Genomic DNA, 23,323 nt, shown 5'->3' on the forward strand with positions numbered 1-23,323 from the left:
CGAGAGAGACTTGGATCATATTTCATATATTTTATAAACTCTGGCAATTAAACACCTGATCATAAGGTCAAAATGTGAATTTGTCCAACACTTTTTTCCTGACCAAATACCTACATACTAATAGAATTCCCATCAACCTCAGCTGTACTTTGTGTTGACTGATTATGAACAAATTATAGCATGCTAACATGCTGTTTACCTAAACTATTTACACTTCTGGCAATGTGTACATTTGACTTTTGCAATTTATTGACAATCTTTCTAGTTTGTATTTTGTTTTATTTACACTCCTTTCTCCTGCAACTGATGCACGACAATTTCCCTCTGGATAATTGTTGGAATGCTGTTAATTTTGCTTCAAAAACATCTTCCACAGAACACGGTACTCTATTTCTAGATCGCCAGTTAAGCCACATTTTTTACACTACAGACACAATTTTTACAAGATCTGTTTCTCAAGTCATCCTTCCTCTCAATTAGTAATATCGGCACAATAGGAGGTACGGTTATGGGAGTTTTGATGATTTGTTTGAGAGGCGTTTCCCTGTTTAATCTCCATGAAATGGCTTCAGGCACACAGGTCTTCGCGATTGAGCCAATTAGTGATGTTGATAAACACAGACTCAGACACACGCGCGCATACACTCGTCTCCCTCTATCTCTCTGTTGTCAAAATAGTTGAGATTCCAGGGAAGCTGCTTTAAATGAGGGAATACATGTTCGGTGTGTAAATTAGGCTAAAGGGACATAGAGCGTATAATTATAGTTTAACGGATGAAATCGAATAATCATTTTAAAGCAAGCGTGTATTACATAATACATAGAGTGATTTAACAAATATAAACCTGATAATAATAATAATAATATGTGTATCTGAGTATAGTGCAGTCTGAGTGTAGAAAGTACGGAGAAAGAGGAAGTAAGCAGGGTGTTGGCTTCAAGGGATGGGGAAATAATGATGGTTGAGAAGAAAAGACACAAAGCACAATAATGATGAAGGATGAGATCAATAATCATTTTATAAGCAAATGTGTACTAAGTAAACTGATTATAACAACTGTAAACTGTGATTATGATAACTAATCTGTGTTAGAAATGTGTGAGTGTAGGAAAAGGGGAAGTGCAACAGATGTTGAACACCCAGACAAGCGCAGAGCTTGATTGAGTAAGCGCCCAGACAGGGAAGTTGGGGTAATTTCCTCATGCACACACACAAAAGTTAGGTACTTTTCGAAGCACCTGCACCAAATCAATGATGTCATGTTAATCACGGGCTGAGGGCCCCGTGTTGAGGAAGAGGTGGGAGAGACACGAGAGGCAGCCCAAAAGTGTTATAAAAGAAGTAACTTGCAAAACGGGATTTCTACACGAGAGCCGTCCAAGTGCTCTGAGAAGAAGATACGGACGATTGCAACTGAAGTATTCGAGGACTTCGTCTCTGTTCACGGAAAGAAGACCGCTGTTCGTGGACAAAGGATGAAAGACGGAGATTTTCCTCTCCCCACTGCTCGACTCTAACAACTGAACAACGGAGAAAACGCAGCAGCCCTAGAAAGACTTTGTACTGAGTTTTGAGGACTGTTGAACGGACTCCGCTGCAGAGCAGGAGGACCGAGAGTCTGGCCGGACCTTCGCTCCTAACAACTCCAAAATAACCTTTTCATCGCACCTTTGGAAATCCAGCTCCAACCGAGCCGTCTCTGCATCTAAAAACCAATGAGTATAACCTGAGAAGAAAATAAAAGTAACGAATCAAGTGTAGTGACATTTTATGTGAGCTGTAGCTTAACCCTTGCAAACTAACTAAATATAACCTGAAATAAATATCTAATCTGCATTTAAAGTAAAATTATCAAGTGCATTTATTTGCTTAGGTAGTAAAAGTTCCTCGTGGCAGTAAAAAGTTAAATCCATTGTATGTCTAACAACTGAGTTCTGTACGGTTATCCTAGAGACCGAATCCACTTAACAATCCCTTACGGTTTTAGAAGTAATCCTAGCCGTTAAAACGAAAGTTACGAATGTAACTACGGTTCTATGAATCCTGGATGGCCGCCAGAGGCAGTGCTTAACACTGGATATCTTCCGTCGCGCGCATGCGCAGGTCGAATATTTATATCAACAAAGTCACGTGTGACCTCGGATGACCCCCGTCGTCTATAAGTTCCGGTGTCATCCTGAGCTCAGTCCTATGGAATCTTCTCGCGAGTTCACGGGATTCCGAGTGACCAAGAACTCTGGCGGTCATCCAGGATTCATAGAACCGTAGTTACATTCGTAACTTTCGTTCTATTTCATCCTTACTGACCGCCAGAGGCAGTGCTTAACACTGGATGACTTATACCAAAAGAGTCACGAGGAAGCACAGTAACTACCTCTTATAGCTCCGGCAGAGAAAATTGGCCAAAGAACCCTCCCCAGTGGGTGAGGGTTGGCAACGTTAACTCTGTAGTGTTTGGTGAATGTGCTCGGTGATGCCCATGAGGCCGCCGCACATATATCCCCCACAGGCACACCACTCAGGCTTGCCCTCGGTGTGGAGACACTCTTGGTAGTGACCCTTCACCCCGGATGGCCGAGCGCAGCCGCTCACCTTGTATGTATCGGCAATGGCCTCCACTATCCAGTGGGACAGGTGCTGTTTTTTCTTTTTTTTAAAAGGAGCACAGCCCTTCTTAGGCTCACCATAACTGACTATGCAGGCGGTGGCTTCCACATAAGCTCTGAGGGCCCATACTGGGCACAGCAGCCTTGACCTCTCCTCTCCCGATGGGGGAGGGGGGGTCAACTTTGCCAGCTGGATAGGCCGGTTTATATGTGAACGTATCCACCCCCTTGGGAGAAACACTGCCTTAGGCCAGAAAGTGACACCCAAGCCATCTGAGTTCCACCTCAGACATGATTCTTCCACTGATAGGGCATGCAGCTCGCCCCCACATTGAGCTGAATTGACAGCAAGGAGAAAACCGTCTTGCCTGTGCCAGGGGTTCAAAAGGAGACAAGCATAAGGTGTCCAGTACCAAGGGTAGGTCCCATGCAGGGGAGACCGGCCCTTATCCAGGAGGGACTGTAGAAACTCAGTACAGCAGGCACGGGGCGCTATACTGGGACCTTGTTCTGAGCCGCACACCAGTCGGAGAACAGCTTCCACCTGTTTCTTGTACTGCAGGCAGGTAGACCGCGCACTGGCATTCAGAATAGTCCGTCAGACTGGTTCTATGCAGCCACTCAGCCTCCGGTCGGGCCCTCCCGTGACCCCTAATTGAAGGCGGCAGGGATTGGAATGCCAAATCCGACCCTCTAGTTGCGACAGGAGATCCCTCCTGTCGGGGAAGAACTCTGACAAGCTCATAGCAAAAGCAGAGGGATGGTGGAAAGGCATAAGAAGATCCTCTGGCCACGTGTGAGCCAGGGCATCTTGACCCAGAGGGCTGGGCCTCTCCGTCAGGGAGACCCAGTGGGGGCAGTGGGTCGACACGTCTGGATGCAGCCGCCACTCTCACGGTGGAGGCTTGTAACGGAACAGGAAAACCACAACCTTGTTCCATTCTCCTGGTGGGTACATTGCCCCCAGGCTGGTCAGGCGAGGGGCCTCCCAAGTCAGAAGGCCACGGTGATCCCCGTAGCAACTTCTGCAGATCTGGTGCCCCATCGATAGTTCATGGGAAATCACAGCAGAGGTGCTGTCCACCGGACAAGCACATGCTTTCCCTTCAAACATGGAAGGAGGTGCTCGAGCGCTAGCTCTAGAACCTGGACCTGCGGTCCTTCAGCAGACAACTGCCCCCAGGCTGTCCTGTTCTGTCACACTGCACCCCGCCTTGAGAGGCAGGTATCTGTTGTGACAATCTCCTGGTGGAATGGAACCGAGCCCCTGGGGCTCGGTTCCTGGGACACTGTTCGCCAGATATGCACTCCCTCCATGGGGATAGTGAATAGGCACTGTTTCGATAATATTATTGCCCTGTATCTGTGCCACTTGGCATACAAGTGAAGGCTGTTCAGCCATCCACACTGGGGCGACAGACAGGCCCTCATAGGGCCACACTAATGAAGGTTATGCTCTGAGAAGGGCTCAGGTAGCTCCTCTCTATGTTCACCTTGAGGCCCACCGGGCCACGTGAGAGAAGGCGAGCAGTGTCCTGTGGCGCCTGAAGCCGGGACGGCGCCTAGGTCAGCCAGTCGTCTAAGTACGGCAGTATGTTCACGCCCTGCGATTGCAGGGGGAAAGGACAGTAGTAACACACTGTGAACACCCATGGGGAGATGGGAGAGTCCGAATGGAAGCACCCAGGACTGAAAGTTGTGGTGATGCACCATGGGAACAGGCGTCGATAGACGTGAACCACTCTCCCTTGGAAATCCGCTGATGGGAGAAAGAACCCCGACAGCCGGCCTGGAGACATCTCCTGGCACCCCTGCCGGGGGGGACGGGGACGTAAGTAGGGTTGTATAGGTAGCGGTCCGGCCTCTCAGCAGGACGCCGAGGCCTGTTGCGGCTACTAGGGTAAGCTGGAGGCTGAGAAAACGGCCTTGTGGGCCAAAAGTGGGACCCCTAGGTCTGGGGGTGCAGGCATGTCCCTGCAAAGACCAGAGAACTGCTGCCTGGTCTGGCTAGCTCTAACAGTCCGCTGAAGCGCCTGTACAGCAGCTGACTCGAACAGCTCACCAGGTTCCACTGGGACAGTATGGAGGGTCCTCCTACATGTCTCAGATAGGGGTGACTGCTCCAGCCAAACCTGGCGGCGAGTCTGAACCAGGGTGGACATCATACATCCATGTTCCCTCGATATGAGCGCAAACGCCTGCCATGAAGCATCACTGAGCAGAAGCGTTGAAGTAGCCCGCTGCAGAGAATCTGCGAGGGAAAGCATGAGGTGGGAGAGGGAGTTGTCGATACGGTGCACAGCGCTGCTGTGTCATAAGCCCTGGATAGCAGGTCATCTTTGACCCGACATTGGGTCGAGGGCACTTGGCATCGGGCCTCAGAGTCTCCTCAGGGGAAACTGATGGACGCCATAGTCGTCTAACTGGCTGGCATACGTGCAAGGCCAGATTTGCCACCTCCTGCATGGTCTGATGTAAGGCGGGAGAGAGCCCTGGTGTCTCCACCATGCACGCAACTCCCTCAGATATTCCTCGGAGGGAGGAACAGAAAAGGTGGTGAGGGCGGGAAGGTGCCTGAAGAAGGCACTCACAGGTGGATGTTCCAGCTGCTGTGTATGCCAGGCGTGCAAGCGCCATACAAATGACCAGGGTAGGTTGGGCTGGATTCAGCTGCCCTGACAGGGGGAGGTAGACCTCCCGCATCAGGTGTTCCACTTCGGCCAGCCTAGCAGACCTTACTGCTCAAGGCGTGATGCCGCAGGTCCTGCCTGGGTTCTCCCTGCTAGGGCAAGAGGTCAGGGCCGTCCTCCGGCTGAAGAGGAGCTATACAGGTCCTACAGCCGGGAGAGTTTAACATGGCCGCGATTCTGGTGGAACCCTTGTCCCACTAGTTTATGTGGAATTCCAAATCAGTCCGAGCGGGAGCGCTCTGCTGAATGTTGAGAGAACAGGCAGGGGGCAGTCAGTGGCGAGTGATCCTTCGGACACTCTTCCCTTGGCCAGCCGCTGCGGATATTGGTGACCCACCTGTTAGCCTGAGCGAGAGCACCCTGCTACTGTGGAAACAGGTCAGGCAAAGTCCTTATAGTGAGAGGGGCGAGGACACTCTCTAAGCTCACTCTCTTCACTAAGATAGTTGCTGCAGATATTAGTGTCCCCCCAGTTAGCTTGAGCGAGAGCACTCTGCTACCGTAAAAAACGGACAAAAAAGAACACAGTCCGTACAGTGAGAGGGGAGCGAGGACACTCTTCACTAAGATAGTTGCTGCCGATATTGGTGTCCCACCAGTTAGCTTGAGCGAGAGCACTCTGCCACTGTGGAAACAGGCCAGGCAAAGTCCTTATAGTGAGAGGGGAGCGAGGACACTCTCTTCACTAAGCTAGTTGCTGCAGATATTGGTGTCCCACCAGTTAGCTTGAGCGAGAGCACTCTGCTACTGTGAAAAACGGACAAAAAGAACACAGTCCTTACAGTGAGAGGGGAGCGAGGACACTCTCTTCACTAAGACAGCTGCTGCAGATATTGGTGTCCCACCAGTTAGCTTGAGCGAGAGCACTCTGCCACTGTGGAACAGGTCAGGAAAACAGTTCTCATAGTGAGAGGGGAGCGAGGACACTCTCTTCACTCGGATAGTTGCTGCAGATATTGGTGCCCCACCAGTTAGCTTGAGCGAGAGCACTCTGCTACTGTTAAAATGGACAAAAAAGACCACAGTCCTTACAGTGAGAGGGGAGCGAGGACACTCTTAACTTGGACAGTTGCTGTAACTCTTGGTGTGCTACCAGTTAGCCTGAGCGAGGGCACTCTGCTAACTGATATCCGCTACCGATATGTCCATAATGTTTACAACAATCAATGGACACAATCCGAGTATTAGCTTAGTCTAGTTAGCCGGAGCGAACTCGACAGCCGTAATGCGTAAAAACCATCAATGGGCACAACCTCAATGTTGATTTAGTATAACTAGCCTTCACCGAGTTAGCCTGAGCGAGCACATTCCGCTAACTGTGATCGTTGTAATGCTACAAAGTTGATGGCCACAACCCCAGTACCAGCTTTGTTTAGCTAGTTTCCCACTGAGTTAACCTGAGCGGGGACGCTCTGTTAACTGTGACAGCTGTAAGGCTACAAAGTTGATGGACACAGCCCCAGTATCGGCTTTGTTTAGCTAGTTTCCCAGTGAGTTAACCTGAGAGGTGATGCTCTGTTAACTGTGACAGCCGTAAGGATACAAAGTTGATGGCCACAGCCCCAGTATCAGCTTTGTTTAGCTAGTTTCCCACTGAGTTAACCTGAGCGAGGACGCTCTGTTAACTGTGACAGCCGTAAGGATACAAAGTTGATGGCTACAGCCCCAGTATCAGCTTTGTTTAGCTAGTTTCCCACTGAGTTAACCTGAGCGGGGACGCTCTGTTAACTGTGACAGCCGTAAGGATACAAAGTTGATGGCCACAGCCCCAGTATCAGCTCTGTTTAGCTAGCTTCCCACTGAGTTAACCTGAGCGGGGACGCTCTGTTAACTGTGACGGCCGTAAGGTTTACAAAGTTGATGGACTCAGTCCCAGCTAGCATCCAAGTTAGCCTGAGTGAAGACACTGCTAACTGCGAATTACGTCAGATGTAAAGATTAAATCTCCATGGACACAACGCCAATGCGGATCTAGTGTCTCACAAAGTTTGCCTGAGCAGGAACACTCTGCTAACTGTGATAGCCGTAACACTGTGAAGGGCGGGCCGACAGCGTAATTCTACACTCTCGTTAGCGCGCCACTCGATTAACTAGAGCGGAAGCGCTCTGCCAACCGTGGAACAAACAACTGTTATAGAAAACAATGTTAATCGATCTTACCGATTGCTGTCATCACGACTTAGCTGGCCCTTATCAGACTGGTGACGACCGATGATAGGGGCGTCCACCAGTCCGGGGCTCGATGTCCGAACGGTGAACACACCGTTCCCTCCGAAGAGGGACAGCTCGTCGCAGCCTTTGGAGGGCGAGAGAACCGCAACTCCGACCGGTAGTCACAAGGCTACAGCGACGAGCTCTAATATGTCTTGATCGTAGACACATCCTTGTTTATGCTACCATGGTAGCTAACCTGCGTCGCAAGAAGAAAAAAAGGACTGAGCTCAGGATGACACCGGAACTTATAGACGGCGGGGGTCATCCGAGGTCACACGTGACTTTGTTGATATAAATATTCGACCTGCGCATGCGCGCGACGGAAGATATCCAGTGTTAAGCACTGCCTCTGGCGGTCAGTAAGGATGAAATAGAACCTAACCTGGCATTTACCAAGAGCACGGATCCAGAAGAGGGAAGCTGCCATAACCGACGCGACTGGTAGGAGCGCCCGGGGTCAGGGTGGCCCCTCGACCGAGTGCACTCAGACCGGAGGAAGCAGGGTAGACGTCGGGAGTACCCCAGGATCTAACACTGTGTGTGTCTCTCTCATACAGTTATTCAGGTCTTAGGGATCTTTAGAGGTCTTTCCCCCCTCCCCACACACACACACACACACGCCATTTTTAAATAAAAGCCCCACAGAATAAACCCTAACTGAAATGCTTGTGATGAGCCTGTCATTTAATAACCGGTTTGTGTTTATCGAACATTATGATTCTGTCTCCTCTCCCCTTCTCCCCCACACCCCATTTCAAAATAAAAGCCCCAGAGAGTGAATTCTAACTGAACTGCTTGTGATGAAGCCTGTCATTTAATAACCTCTGTTTATGTGTGTCAAACATGATGATTATGTCTCCTCTCCCCTCCCTCCCCCACCCAGTCCCACCCTTTCAAAATAAAAGCCTCATGGATTAACTGTATTTAAACGTTTAGCTCAAAATTTGGCTTTTTTGTTGAAATAATGAATGCTCTTACTAATACTGCGACAACTACTACTACTGCTAATATTTCTAGTATTACTACTACTACTACTACTTCAACTTTTGCTGTTGCTACTATTACTACTACTGCTACTGCTATTACTGCTACCATAAATAGTATTACTACCACTACTGCTATTACTACCATTACCACTAATATTATTACTTATACCACAACTGCCAATACTGCTATTCCTGCTACTACCAGTACTAATACTACTACAGCTGTTAGTACGACTGCTACTTCAAAAACTGACTTTACTGTTACTACTACTACTACAACTTATTCTACTACTACTACTGTTATATTAAATACTACGACCACTACTACAGCTATTACTACGACTACTGATACTACTACTTCTACTACTTCTTCTAATTACTAATACTTCGACTACAACTTCTACTACTACTGCTACTACAAATATCATTACTACTACAACTAGTACTTATTCAAATGCTACTAATACTTATACTGCTAATAATACTTCTACTACAAGTACAACTTCTATTACTACTACAACAAATATCACTACCGCTGGAATTCTTTTAAGCTACAGAAACCATTCGAATATCAAAATGTTAAGCTCTTTCAGGAGAGGTGTGACTTGACTTCATATTTGTAATCTTTCAACTTTTTGAATTATTAAGCTTTTTGCAATTTTTTTTTAATTGGATATCTATTTTCAGCAATGTTTTTGAGATTCAGTTCAGCTTTCAGCATTCCAATGCATTTTCAACAGGAAATGCATTTTCTAGTTAAAGTATCTTGTCTTAAAATAAATAATGATATCGGTCCTCACTAAAGTGTCATTCCCTTATCAGCTTAATGAAACATTTCCAGGATGCATGTCTGGTTCTGTTTTATTAAGAACAACTATGTCTGTCTTCCAGGATTGTGTGCAGAACCAAAGCCAGTGGAGGAGAGAAGATGGGCTACATGTCTGTAAAAGTGAGCGGAGGAGAGTTTGGTCTGTCCAGCCAGACATTCAGCTACCAGGTACTTTAGATTACGTTTGGTTATGGTAGACTACCACAGGCAAGGTTTTATTAACCAGTTGTGTTGTTGAATTAGCAAATAGCTAAAGCATACATCTCTCCTCCCTCTCAGGACCCATTTGTGATGGGGGTGTCTCCTGAAAGGGGGCCCAAAGCTGGAGGGACGTCCCTGATGATCATCGGACGAAACCTGCTGACAGGACGTCCCTCTGACCTCGGCATCACTGTGGGAGGGGTGCCCTGTAACATGTAAGACTCTCTCTCACGCACGCACGCACACACACACACACACACACACACACACACACACACACACACACACACACACAGAGGTCCACATTATTTAATGGGTTGAATGATGGTCTTGTTGGTTCCAAGTTGGCTTTAATGTAGAAGGTGCAAATGCTACTATTTCTCTGCGTCACCATGAAGACTTCTTCAATCAGTGTGACCTTTAACCTCCCTGTGCCGGGGGGGTCATTTATGAATGTGTCTCTCATCAGTGTGTCAGAGGTGCAGAGCTCCAGTGTTCAGTGTGTGACGGGCAGCAGTAATAAGACCGGAGACCAGCGGGTCACCCTGCATTACGGCAGCAGCCAGCGCCACCTCCACACCTCAGCCTACCGCTACACCCACAACCCCAACATCACCCACGCCACGCCGGCAAAGAGCTTCCTGGAGTGAGTCTGACCTCCATCTCCCAAACCTTCGCATCTCGTTCCTCTACTTAGAAAGTTGTTGGGGGCCAAAAGTGCCGTGGAATTTACGAATGCTATGTCTGTTTAGCGGTGGTCGGCTGATCTACGTGTCGGGCCACGACCTGGACGTGGTGCAGGAGCCCCGGATGGTGGTGACCGCCTCTCCCTTTGGTTCCGTCAGCCAGAATAAAAGGAGGAAGCGGAGGAGGAGGAAGAGGAGTGTGGAGAGGACTTTGGGGAGGCTAGCAAGGATGGTCCCCGAACCCATCTGTCCCAGAGACCCACTCTGCTCCACCAAACAGGTCTGTGTGCACGTTGCGTTATTTTCTAAAATGAAAATAAGTTTCTTCCTCTACTAAAAGTATTTTTCTGCTCCCTCCCTGTCCCATCAGTTCACGGAGCGCTGTGAGGTGAACTCCTCCACCCTGATCCTGTGCCGCTCTCCTATGGTGGACTCCTCCTTCCGGGGGTCAAAGGTCACAACAGAGTTCCTGCTGGACAACCTGCGCTTCGACTTCAGCAGTCTGAACTCGCAGACCTTCAGCTATGAGGCCAACCCTGTCCTGCGGCCCCTCAACCAGCAGGACCCTCTGAAGGCCTACCACTACAACCCAGGCAGCTTCATCCAGCTGGAGGTCAGACGAGATGCGGTGATAGGAAGCAGCTCTGGGAGTAGTGGTCTTATAAAGAGTGGGAGTAGTGGTCTTATAAAGAGTGGGAGTAGTGGTCTTATAAAGAGTGGGAGTAGAGGTATTCTAAAGAGTGGGAGTAGAGGTCTTATAAAGAGTGGGAGTAGAGGTATTCTAATGAGTGGGAGTAGAGGTCTTATAAAGAGTGGGAGTAGAGGTCTTATAAACAGTGGGAGTAGTGGTCTTATAAACAGTGGGAGTAGTGGTCTTATAAAGAGTGGGAGTAGAGGTATTCTAAAGAGTGGGAGTAGTGGTCTTATAGAGGCTGGGAGTAGTGGTGTTATAAAGAGTGGCAGTCGTGGTCTTATAGAGAGTGGGAGTAGTGTTCTTATAAGGACTGGGAGTAGTGGTCTTATAGAGACTGGGAGTAGTGGTCTTATAGAGACTGGGAGTAGTGGTCTTATAAGGAGTGGGAGTAGAGGTCTTATAGCGAGTGGGAGTAGAGGTCTTATAGAGAGTGGGAGTAGAGGTCTTATAAAGAGTGGGAGTAGTGGTCTTGTATAGAGTGGGAGTAGTGGTCTTATATAGAGTGGCAGTCGTGGTCTTATAAAGAGTGGCAGTAGTGGTCTTATAAAGAGTGGCAGTAGTGGTCTTATAGAGAGTGGGAGTAGTGTTCTTATAAGGACTGGGAGTAGTGGTCTTATAGAGACTGGGAGTAGTGGTCTTATAGAGACTGGGAGTAGTGGTCTTGTACAGAGTGGGAGTAGTGGTCTTAAAAGGGTGGCAGTAGAGGTCTTATAAAGAGTGGGAGTGGTGGTCTTATAGAGGCTGGGAGTAGTGGTCTTCTGAAGAGTGGGAGTAGAGGTCTTCTAAAGAGTGGGAGTAGTGGTCTTATATAGAGTGGCAGTAGTGGTCTTATAGAGACTGGGAGTAGTGGTCTTATAGAGACTGGGAGTAGTGGTCTTATAGAGACTGTGTAGTGGTCTTATAGAGAGTGGGAGTAGTGGTCTTATAAGGAGTGGGAGTAGTGGTCTTATTGAGAGTGGGAGTAGTGGTCTTATAAGGAATGGGAGTAGTGGTCTTATAGAGACTGGGAGTAGTGGTCTTATAGAGACTGGGAGTAGTGGTCTTATATAGACTGGGAGTAGTGGTCTTATATAGACTGGGAGTAGTGGTCTTATAGAGACTGGGAGTAGTGGTCTTATAAAGAGTGGCAGTAGTGGTCTTATAAAGAGAGGGAGTTGTGGTCTTGTATAGAGTGGGAGTAGTGGTCTTATATAGAGTGGCAGTAGTGGTCTTATAAAGAGTGGGAGTAGTGGTCTTATAGAGGCTGGGAGTAGTGGTCTTGTATAGAGTGGGAGTAGTGGTCTTATAAAGAGTGGGAGTAGTGGTCTTATAGAGGCTGGGAGTAGTGGTCTTGTATAGAGTGGGAGTAGTGGTCTTATATAGAGTGGCAGTAGAGGTCTTATAAAGAGTGGGAGTGGTGGTCTCATAGAGGCTGGGAGTAGTGGTCTTATAAAGAGTGGCAGTAGTGGTCTTATAAAGAGTGGGAGTAGTGGTCTTGTATAGAGTGGGAGTAGTGGTCTTATATAGAGTGGCAGTAGAGGTCTTATAAAGAGTGGCAGTAGTGGTCTTATAGAGGCTGGGAGTAATGGTCTTATAAAGAGTGGCAGTAGTGGTCTTATATAGAGTGGGAGTAGTGGTCTTGTATAGAGTGGCAGTAGTGGTCTTATTGAGAGTGGGAGTAGTGGTCTTATATAGAGTGGGAGTAGTGGTCTTATATAGAGTGGGAGTAGTGGTCTGATAAGGAGTGGGAGTAGAGGTCTTATAGAGACTGGGAGTAGTGGTCTTATATAGAGTGGGAGTAGTGGTCTTATAGAGAGTGAGAGTAGTGGTCTTGTAGAGACTGGGAGTAGTGGTCTTATAAGGAGTGGGAGTAGTGGTCTTATAAGGAGTGGGAGTAGTGGTCTTATATAGAGTGGGAGTAGTGGTCTTATATAGAGTGGGAGTAGTGGTCTTATATAGAGTGGGAGTAGTGGTCTTATATGGAGTGGGAGTAGTGGTCTTATATAGAGTGGGAGTAGTGGTCTTATAAGGAGTGGGAGAAGAGGTCTTATAGAGACTGGGAGTAGTGGTCTTATAAAGAGTGGTAGTAGTGGTCTTATAAAGAGTGGGAGTAGTGGTCTTGTATAGAGTGGGAGTAGTGGTCTTATATAGAGTGGCAGTAGAGGTCTTATATAGAGTGGCAGTAGTGGTCTTATAAAGAGTGGGAGTAGTGGTCTTATAGAGGCTGGGAGTAGTGGTCTTATAAAGAGTGGGAGTAGTGGTCTTGTATAGAGTGGGAGTAGTGGTCTTATATAGAGTGGCAGTAGAGGTCTTATAAAGAGTGGGAGTGGTGGTCTTATAAAGAGTGGCAGTAGAGGTCTTATAAAGAGTGGGAGTAGTGGTCTTATAGAGGCTGGGAGTAGTGCTCTTATAGAGACTGGGAGTAGTGGTCTTGTATAGAGTGGGAGTAGTGGTCTTGTATAGAGTGGGAGTAGTGGTCTTGTATAGAGTGGCAGTAGTGGTCTTGTATAGAGTGGCAGTAGTGGTCTTATTGAGAGTGGGAGTTGTGGTCTTATAGAGACTGGGAGTAGTGGTCTTATAAGGAGTGGGAGTAGTGGTCTTATAAGGAGTGGGAGTAGTGGTCTTATATCGAGTGGGAGTAGTGGTCTTATATAGAGTGGGAGTAGTGGTCTTACATAGAGTGGGAGTAGTGGTCTTATAGAGAGTGAGAGTAGTGGTCTTGTAGAGACTGGGAGTAGTGTTCTTATATAGAGTGGGAGTAGTGGTCTTATAAAGAGTGGCAGTCGTGGTCTTATATAGAGTGGGAGTAGTGGTCTTATAGAGAGTGGGAGTAGTGGTCTTATAGAGAGTGGGAGTAGTGGTCTTATAAAGACTGGCAGTCGTGGTCTTATATAGAGTGGGAGTAGTGGTCTTATAGAGAGTGGGAGTAGTGGTCTTATAGAGAGTGGGAGTAGAGGTCTTATAAGGAGTGGGAGTAGAGGTCTTATGGGAGTAGTGGGAGTAGTGGTCTTGTAGAGACTGGGAGTACTGCTCTTATATAGACTGGGAGTAGTGGTCTTATGGAGAGTGGGAGTAGTGGTCTTATATAGAGTGGGAGTAGTGGTCTAATAGAGAGTGGGAGTAGTGGTCTAATAGAGAGTGGGAGTAGTGGTCTTATAGAGAGTGGGAGTAGTGCTCTTATAGAGACTGGGAGTAGTGGTCTTATAAGGAGTGGGAGTAGTGGTCTTATATAGAGTGGGAGTAGTGGTCTTATAGAGAGTGGGAGTAGTGGTCTTATAAAGAGCAGCTGTGATAGCATTGTCACATTTCTATTTTCTTTAAATTGCAACAGATTTTGTTTCTAAGTCGTATTATTGTTGGTGCTGCTGTCGCAAAGACAACCTTTGGTTTTCTTCAGAGCGTAGCAACTACCAACAACACAGTTGGCAGCATAGCTACCACTAGAAGCCTGGCTACAGCCCAGAGCAAGAAACAACTGTTAGAATCCCAATTTGTACTAGAAACCCAGATCCCAGAAGTTTTGAGAGTGTGCCATCTTGGTTCAGACTGCGGAGCCTCCATGTTATGTTATTACCTTGATGTGTAATTGAACACCTGTCCTCTTCGTCTGTGCTGTCAATGGAGCCTTCAGGCAAACAATAGCGGCAGACTGAAAGACATTTCACTGAAAGGGAACCAATCTAGAAGCAGATGGTGTCCTTATGCTACATTACACTGTGCAATCACCATTTACTTCATAATAACACGTTAAACTAATTAACATGTCTACATTTAACTTGTTAACATGGATATTATCATGGATATTATCATGAAAGTTCAGCTGAGGCTGCTGGGTGTAGTAGAAGAGGTCTCCAGTCATGGACTTGTCATGTCTACATTTACATATGCCACAAACTCATCGCAGATTCATCCTCTGGTGACCATGAGAGTTTGTTTGCACCACATTACATTTAATCTAGTAGGATATTTCTCACTTGACCAAAGTGTTTGACGTCAGACTGAATGACAAGAGTGACAAAATCAAACTATCACTAGAAACACGAGAAAAGTGTTAACATAGCCTCGGGCAAGTGCTTGAATTCAGTGCTGGTTTATCATGAACAACTGACTACAGTCCTGAGTGTCAGCTGTGGTGTTTGTCAGTGTAGTAGGACTTACTATAGTAAATCAAACTTTTACACAGAGAAAAATGTCAGCAATCAACTGAATCCATATAGTCTACTTTTACATCCAACAATAATATAAAAAAAATATATGATTCAAGGTTTTTCACTTTTTTGTACCTTCTGAAAAACTGAAAGTGAAAGATAAATCAGAAGTTGCGTCTCCGTGTGCTCTCAGGGGGAAAACCTGGACCTGGCCATCACTAAGGATGAGGTGGTGGTGTTGGTGGGGGAGGGTGTGTGTGCCGTTAAGACCCTGACCAAAAACCATCTGTACTGCGAGCCGCCGCCTCAGCAGCCGGCACCAGGACCCAACGGCAAGAGGCGCGAGGGCTCCGATAACCTGCCTGAATTCACAGTGAGTCTGTGCTTTAAACTTTAGCAAAATCTTTACGTCTTCTTGAGCATGAGACACGTCAAGGACTGTGTGTGTGCGTGTGTGTTTCAGGTCCAAATGGGCAACCTGAACTTCTCCCTGGGTAAGGTTCAGTATGACAACCTCAGCCTGTCCACCTTCCGCCTGGAGGCTCAGATTGGAGTTGGGGTCGGGGCATCCATAGTAGCCCTCATCGTCCTCATCATCGTGCTCATTTACAGGTTGGTGTGTAGACCGTGTGATTCTGTGTGTGTTCCCCGTCGAGCTGAGTGTAGACAAAGAAGAGGGATTTATAAGTCAGTTAACCTGTTCCGACAGCCCACTTAGAGTTAAGATACTGGTGTCATATGAAACTAGACCACCTGATGAATCCACTGGTCCAACAATGTCAGACTGGGTGTCGGGAAGAGGGCTAAGTAATGCTCCACATTTTGGTGGGATAAGAACTGGCATTGCCATATTCACACACACCTCACCTCAAGATATGAGAATGAAAAGAGTTCTATGGTTCCCATGAGTCTCCCCTTTACAGACACGCCCACTTTAGGATCATTGCATGCAGGCTGAGAAAAACGGCCTTGTGGGGCCAAAGTGGGACCCCTAGGTCTGCGGGGTGCAGGCCTGCAAAGACCAGAGAACTGCTGCCTGGTCTGGCTAGCTTTAACAGTTCGCTGAAGCGCATGTATAGCAGCTGACTCGAACAGCTCACCAGGTTCCACTGGGACAGTACGGAGGGTCCTCCTACATGTCTCAGATAGGGGTGACTGCGCCAGCCAAACCTGGCGGCGAGTCTGAACCAGGGTGGACATCATACGTCCAAGTTCCCTCGACATGAGCGCAAACGCCTGCAATGAAGCATCACTGAGCGGAAGCGTCGAAGTAGCCTGCTGCAGAGAATCTGTGAGGGCAAGCATGAGGTGGGAGAGGGAGTTGTCGATGCGGTGCACAGCGCTGCTGTGTCATAAGCCCTGGATAGCAGGTCATCTTTGACCCGACATTGGATCGAGGGCACCTGGCATCGGGCCTCAGAGTCTCCTCAGGGGAAACTATGATGTACGCAATAGTCGTCTAACTGGCTGGCATACGTGCAAGGCCAGATTTGCCACCTCCTGCATGGTCTGATGTAAGGCGGGAGAGAGCCCTGGTGTCTCCAGCATGCATGCAACTCCCTCAGATATTCCTCGGAGGGAGGAACAGAAAAGGTGGTGAGGGCGGGAAGGTGCCTGAAGAAGGCACTCACAGGTGGATGTTCCAGCTGCTGTGTATCCCAGGCGTGCCAGCGCCATACAAATGACCAGGGTAGGTTGGGCTGGATTCAGCTGCCCTGACAGGGGGAGGTAGACCTCACGCATCAGGTGTTCCACTTCGGCCAGCCTAGCAGACCCTACTGCTCAAGGCGTGATGCCGCAGGTCCTGCCTGGGTTCTCCGAGAGGCCCTCCCTCAGAAGCTCGAGGCTAACGCAAGAGGTCAGGGCCGTCCTCAGGCTGAAGAGGAGCTATACAGGTCCTACAGCCGGGAGAGTTTAACATGGCCGTGATTCTGGTGGAACCCTTGTCCCACTAGTTGATGCGGAATTCCAAATCAGTCTGAGCGGGAGCGCTCTGCTGAATGTTGAGAGATGGGCACAACATCAATGTTGATTTAGTATAACTAGCATTCACCGAGTTAGCCTGAGCGAGAACACTCTGCTAACTGTGATAGTTTTAATGCTACAAAGTTGATGGCCACAGCCCTAGTATCAGCTTTGTTTAGCTAGTTTCCCACTGAGTTAACCTAAGCGGGGACGCTCTGTTAACTGTGACAGCCGTAAGGTTACAAAGTTGATGGACGCAGTCCCAGCTAGCATCTCACCAAGTTAGCCTGAGTGAAGACACTGCTAACTGTGAATTACGTGAGATGTAAAGATTAAATCTCAATGGACACAACGCCAATGTCGATCTAGTCGAGCTAGTCTCTTACCAAGTTTGCCTGAGCAGGAACACTCTGCTCACTGTGCTAGCCGTAATATTACAAAACCAGTAGCCATAATGCCAATGTCGATCTAGTCGAACTTGCATCTCACCAAGTTAGCCTGAGCAGGACACTCTGCTAACTGTGATAGCCGTAATATTACAACATCAGTGGACATAATGCTAATGTCGAACTAGCATCTCATCAAGTTTGCCTGAGCGGGAACGCTCTGCTAACTGTGCTAGCCGTAATGTTACAAAACCAGTGGCCATAATGCTAATGTCGATCTAGTCGAACTTGCATCTCACGAAGTTAGCCTGAGCAGGACACTCTGCTCACTGTGAAGGGCGGGCCGACAGCGTAATTCTACGCTCTCGTTAGCGCGCCACTCGATTAACTGGAGCAGAAGCGCTCTGCCAACCGTGGAAAACAAACAACGGTTATAGAAAACAATGTTAATCAATCTCACCGATTGCTGTCATCACGACTTAGGTGGCCCTGATCAGACTGGTGACGACCGATGATAGGGGCGTCCACCAGTCCGGGGCTCGATGTCCGAACGGCGCACACACGAGATGATATCAACCCGAACAGCTTGACACAGTGCTAATTGCGTCTCACATGAATCTTCATGTCTCCAGCTTTCAGATGATGTACACCTTCTATGTGACCTTTGATCTCCCTCTGGACATCCCCTCTAAAAGACAGGGGCAGGTCTCTAGTGTGTAGACTTTGTGACCACTAGCAAAGCTAAAGAGCAATGTTTTGATGATATTGAGAACTAATTAGGGCTTGTTACTAAACATTATCAATAGTTTCTGAGTACCGACTAAATTGTAATTTCAAGCCCCTTTCAGACACTCACCTCATTACATAAATGTGACGGCAATTAAACATTCAGTTTAACATAAAAGGGAAACGCAAGTCCTACTGGGTCGGACCTCGTCGCCACATTTCCATAAAACTCAACAAGTCTGAACAGAATGCTGTCTGTCAGTTTCTTTAATGCACAAAAAGAAAACCTTTTAGTAAAACAAGAAACACTGAACTATTTCATATCAGATCAGTGTGTGTTAAAAGAAAGTCAAGCTCATTGAATCCATGGCAACATTATACTTCTCCCAGAGCATTATGGGAACAGTAGGATCAGGGTCGTCACCTTTGGGTGTTACTAGGGCTGGGCGATAAATCGATTTAATCGATTAATTCGAATGTGTGCTTTAAGGCGATGTGTTTTATTGAAAATCGAGAAAATCGCCCCCACCCTTCCCCCCCGTTGGCTTCCCGTAGTAGAGTGCGCGCGCATTGTTTACAAACGAAAACAATGGCGGCCAGCAGTGACGCTCTCGTTCTTAAGAGAGGGAAGAATGTGTCTTCGGTGGTCTGGAAATGGTTCGGGTTCGTGTCATCTGACACAGAACAAACAGCACCACGATGTAAGGTCTGTCTAAAAGCTATTGCTACAAAATCAAGCAGCACAACAAATTTAATGCAGCACCTCAAACAGAGGCATGCCGCCGAGTGGGAGAAGTGTTGCGCCCTGAGGAGGGAGCAGGACCGCGGGAGCACAAGCGACGCCGCCGCCACCTCACAACAACAACCCAGCATTTTGGAGACATTCACCAACTGTACTCCGCATGAGAAGAAGAGTGCCCGGTGGAAAGCCATCACGGATGCAGTCGCGATGTATATCGCAAAATATATGGTGCCCATATACACCGTGGAAAAGCCGGGGTTTATTCACCTTCTCAAAGCTTTGGACCCCAGGTACGTGCTACCAAGCCTTTGCCAACAGCCGTTGCCTTGCCTCGGCTGTACAATAGTACACGCCAAAGGATCTCTGCGGAGCTGGAGGGGATGTCATTCTACTCCGCAACAACTGACCTGTGGTCCAGCAGAGTGATGCAGCCTTATCTAAGTTTAACGGTGCATTACATCAATGACAACTGGACTCTGCGAAGCGTCTGCCTGCAAACGGTTTACTTTCCTGATGAGCATAAAGGCGAAATAATTTCCCAGGGATTAAAAGACGCTCTAAACTCGTGGAATCTGGCTGAGGACAGACTCACCTGCATGACGACAGACAGCGGCACGAACATGCTCAAAGCTCTGAGAGAAAATGGGTGGCCCAGCCTTCAGTGCTTTGGGCACAGATTGAACTGCGCTATAGGTAAGAATCAAGTGATATTAGCAGCTGCATGATGTAATTGATGCATTATACCAGTATTTACACAAATGTGCATGATTAATCATAATTATGGTACATGGTCCTGTCAGTGTGTGTGTCTGTCTGTGTGTGTCAGTGTCTGTCTCTGTGTGTGTGTCTGTAATAAAACACAACATAAAAACTAAATAAAAATGAAAACTAACAGAAAAAATACAAAACTATAATTACTTGTGTGCATGCTCTTGTGTACATTAATAGGGTTAGGGTAGCATGCAGATATGTAAAAACAGAAAAAAGACAAGTTTGTGATTGTAGGTCATGTTACACAAAAATGTTTTGTGTATTTATTTTTTAAATTTTTTTACAGAGAATGGTGTGAAGGACCCACGGGTCGATCGAGCCGTTGGTGTTTGCAAAAGGGCTGTATCTGCCTTTTCTTACAGCTGGCTGAAGAGAAAAGGAATGGCTGAAATACAGACTGAACTGGGGTTACCCTCTCATCAGCTTGTTACAGAGTCCCCGACGAGATGGGGCTCCCGCCAGAAGATGATCGAGAGGTTTCTGGAACAGGAGAGAGCCATCGTCCGTGTCTTGGGTGCGGACAAGAAAAGTCGCCATCTTGTGCCCACTTGGCAAGATCTTCAAGTCTTAGAATCCATTAATCAAGCCGTCAAACCCCTCCAAGATTTTACAGACGCACTCTCAGGGGAGTCATACGTGAGCGTTTCATGTATTAAACCGGTGCTCCATTTGTTCAAAACCAGTCTCCTACAGCCAGTGGAAAAAGACACAGAGCTCACAGCAACAATACAAATAAAAATAATGCACTACCTCGACGACAAATACAGCAACGCTGTACAGGAGGAACTTTTGGACATCTCCTCCTTGATGGACCCAAGGTTCCGTACAGCCTATATTGACCCAGACAAGGTGGAACAAGTCAAAAAAAGGGCTGTCGATGAGCTCATGTCTCTACCTGCTCCTGCTGACAAGAATACACCACAGCAGCCTGGTCCAGCTAAGCAGGTGTGCGAAGGAGAGCAGCGTCCACCAAAGAAAAAAATGACTTTGGCTGCCTACTTCAAACAGAATGCGCCTGTGCCATCTCCTAACCAGTCAGAGGCAGATAAAATACAGACTAAACTGACAACTTACCTCCTGACCCCTGAGGTTGACCCAGACACCGATCCACTTGACTGGTGGAAGCGTCACCAACGTAACTTTCCAAGGCTAAGTACTTTAGCAAAGAAATACCTCTCTGTGCCAGCTACAAGTGCCCCCTCTGAGAGGCTTTTCAGTGTGCGGGGGGGCATTGTTACATGCCACCGTGCATGCCTGAAGCCAGAGGTAGTAGACAGGCTTGTCTTCCTGGCAAAAAATATTTAGAAAAAACATGCACTACTGTTTAATACTGTTGGTTATGTTGTGAATGCACTTGATTTTGTTTACATGCACTTATTTACTGTGCAAAATATGTTATGTTGATGTTAGATCAGATGTTGCACTTTTGAAAATGTGAATGTTAAAGGGTCACATACATTTTATTTCATGCTGTTTGTATCAGTGTATTCAGTTAGAAAAGCTTACTGTAAAAAGTTACATTTGCACAGTTGTTTACAATGGAAGGCTACTATTTAATGCCATTTAATGTTATGTTTAATTTAATTTTATATTTAAATGATTTAGGGAAACAAAAGAGTGACCAAATACTTTTTGTATACTACAGGCACCTTTCTACAATGTTCAGGTTTTGTTTGCACTTTATTTTTATCAACCTACGAGGGAAAATCATCACAAAATAAAATAAAAAATTGTTTTCAACAGCTTCTGTCATCTGCAAAAATGTTTGGGGGAAAAAATCAATTTAAATTGTGAGATTTTTTTTTTAGGCCATATCGCCCAGCCCTAGGTGTTACCCAATCAGACAGTGTTTCCATTGTGACCCCTGTGATTAACCCTGATCCTTGCTGGTGGGGGTTTGTTGGCTGAAATTACTTGAGTCAACCTTTTTCACAATCTCACTGGATTTCCACTAATCCAGTGTGAAACTGGTATTACTTATCCTCTATTCTCTACCCCCCCCCCCCCCCCCCCACATACCAGGAGAAAGAGTAAGCAGGCTCTGAGAGACTACAAGAAGGTCCAGATCCAGCTGGAGAACCTGGAAACCAGCGTGAGAGACCGCTGCAAGAAAGAATTCACAGGTAAAAGAGAACCGTTATGGAGGAGAGCGCAGGAAAGAGATGGAGGAGGTTTGGAGAGGAGGGCCAGAGACGGAAGAACGAGAAAAGTTTGTTTTAGTTCACGGAGGCCAACAGCTCCACTTTGTTTTCGCACTGGCCACACTGATTATCCCATTACATCACGCCCCCTGGATGAAATGTTCCTCTCATCCCACACGGCTGCTGCAGAGGAGTTTAATTTTAGCCAGCCAGTGTCAATATTTACCAGCTCCGACCTCCCAACACAGTTCCCAGCACACACTTTGAATATATCATGGAGTCGAGGCTGAATGCAAAAGCGCTTGTAGCGACACCTCCTGATCTTTCACCCCTCCTCCTCCTCCTCCTCCTTCTCCTCCTCACTCAGATCTGATGACGGAGATGATGGACGTGTCCAGCGACCTGGTGGGCTCCGGCATCCCGTTCCTTGACTACCGGAGGTACGCCGAGCGCATCTTCTTTCCCGGCCACCGGGAGTCTCCGCTGAGGCGAGACCTGGACATCCAGGAGTGTCGGAGGCAGACGGTGGAGCAGGGCCTGATGCAGCTGTCCAACCTGCTCAACAGTAAACTCTTCCTTACCAAGGTAGTCGCCGCCGCCACCGACGGCGTCATGAGACTTAAAGACGACGCCTACATTTTGAACACGGGGATAATCTGCCGCTCTTCTCTTACTCTCAGTTCATTCACACTCTGGAGAGCCAGCGGACCTTCTCTCCCAGAGACAGGGCCTATGTGGCCTCCCTGCTGACGGTGTCGCTGCATGGTAAACTGGAGTATTTCACCGACATCCTCAAGACCCTCCTCAATGACCTGGTGGAGCAGTACGTGGCCAAGAACCCCAAACTGATGCTGCGACGGTAAGAACAAGAGGTCATAGGTTAAAGGTATTGGAGATGAACAGCAGGGATTACAACTGTGTTCCTTCTCTCCAGAACGGAGACAGTGGTGGAGAAGCTGCTGACCAACTGGATGTCCATCTGCCTCTACGCTTTCCTCAGGGTAGGTCACAAAAAACATTTCATCTCAGTCAAAAGCGTTCGGACCACCAAAAGGGACAGGTTTTTAAGTTTTCTTTCAGTTATTTTACTAACATTTAAAAAAGGGGTGGAGCCAGACATTCGGTGCTCAACCTAATTAGTAGTAGTTGCCTAATTATGGCAACTACCGGTATATGCACTATTTTTCAAGCCATTTGGTCATAGAATACTTATAATCTTATACTATATATAAACTTATATACTTATCTGATAATAGGATACCTAAAACTCATTGATTGCTGACTCATCACTCTTCCTAACCGGCCGGCAGGGGCTGCATGTGATCAACACCTGCTTCAGTAGCAGAAGGCCTTTCCTGCAGTCGACTTGGCTAAAAACAAGCCTTACCTGGTGTGTTGCAGGCCACATTTTGGCCTTTGTCGTGGCTCAAAGACTGACATCCATGGAAAAGTTTTGGTCTAAGTTTGAACCGAAGCTTCCACAGATTAAGTCCATGTTAGTCCATCAGTTCACATGGCTTTGTGTAATCGTCAATGGAAAATAAAAAAGATGAACCAG

The 23,323-nt window shown here is 47.3% G+C and overlaps 1 protein-coding gene across 1 annotated transcript in view; it reads left to right on the forward strand.

Annotated features, from left to right (window-relative positions):
• The window catches only part of plxnb1b (plexin b1b), a 154,875-nt gene that overhangs the window by 116,339 nt on the left and 15,213 nt on the right, over window positions 1-23,323 (forward strand). The window contains exons 18-28 of the mRNA XM_079265954.1: window positions 9,389-9,494; window positions 9,606-9,742; window positions 9,997-10,173; window positions 10,280-10,493; window positions 10,584-10,826; window positions 15,228-15,407; window positions 15,498-15,646; window positions 21,647-21,747; window positions 22,133-22,350; window positions 22,446-22,624; window positions 22,700-22,766. Of these exons, the coding sequence (XP_079122080.1) occupies window positions 9,389-9,494; window positions 9,606-9,742; window positions 9,997-10,173; window positions 10,280-10,493; window positions 10,584-10,826; window positions 15,228-15,407; window positions 15,498-15,646; window positions 21,647-21,747; window positions 22,133-22,350; window positions 22,446-22,624; window positions 22,700-22,766 (1,771 nt within the window). The remainder of the gene's footprint in view (window positions 1-9,388; window positions 9,495-9,605; window positions 9,743-9,996; window positions 10,174-10,279; window positions 10,494-10,583; window positions 10,827-15,227; window positions 15,408-15,497; window positions 15,647-21,646; window positions 21,748-22,132; window positions 22,351-22,445; window positions 22,625-22,699; window positions 22,767-23,323) is intronic.

This window comes from Melanostigma gelatinosum (genome assembly GCF_949748355.1).
Source record: "Melanostigma gelatinosum genome assembly, chromosome: 3".
Lineage (NCBI taxonomy): Eukaryota > Metazoa > Chordata > Actinopteri > Perciformes > Zoarcidae > Melanostigma > Melanostigma gelatinosum.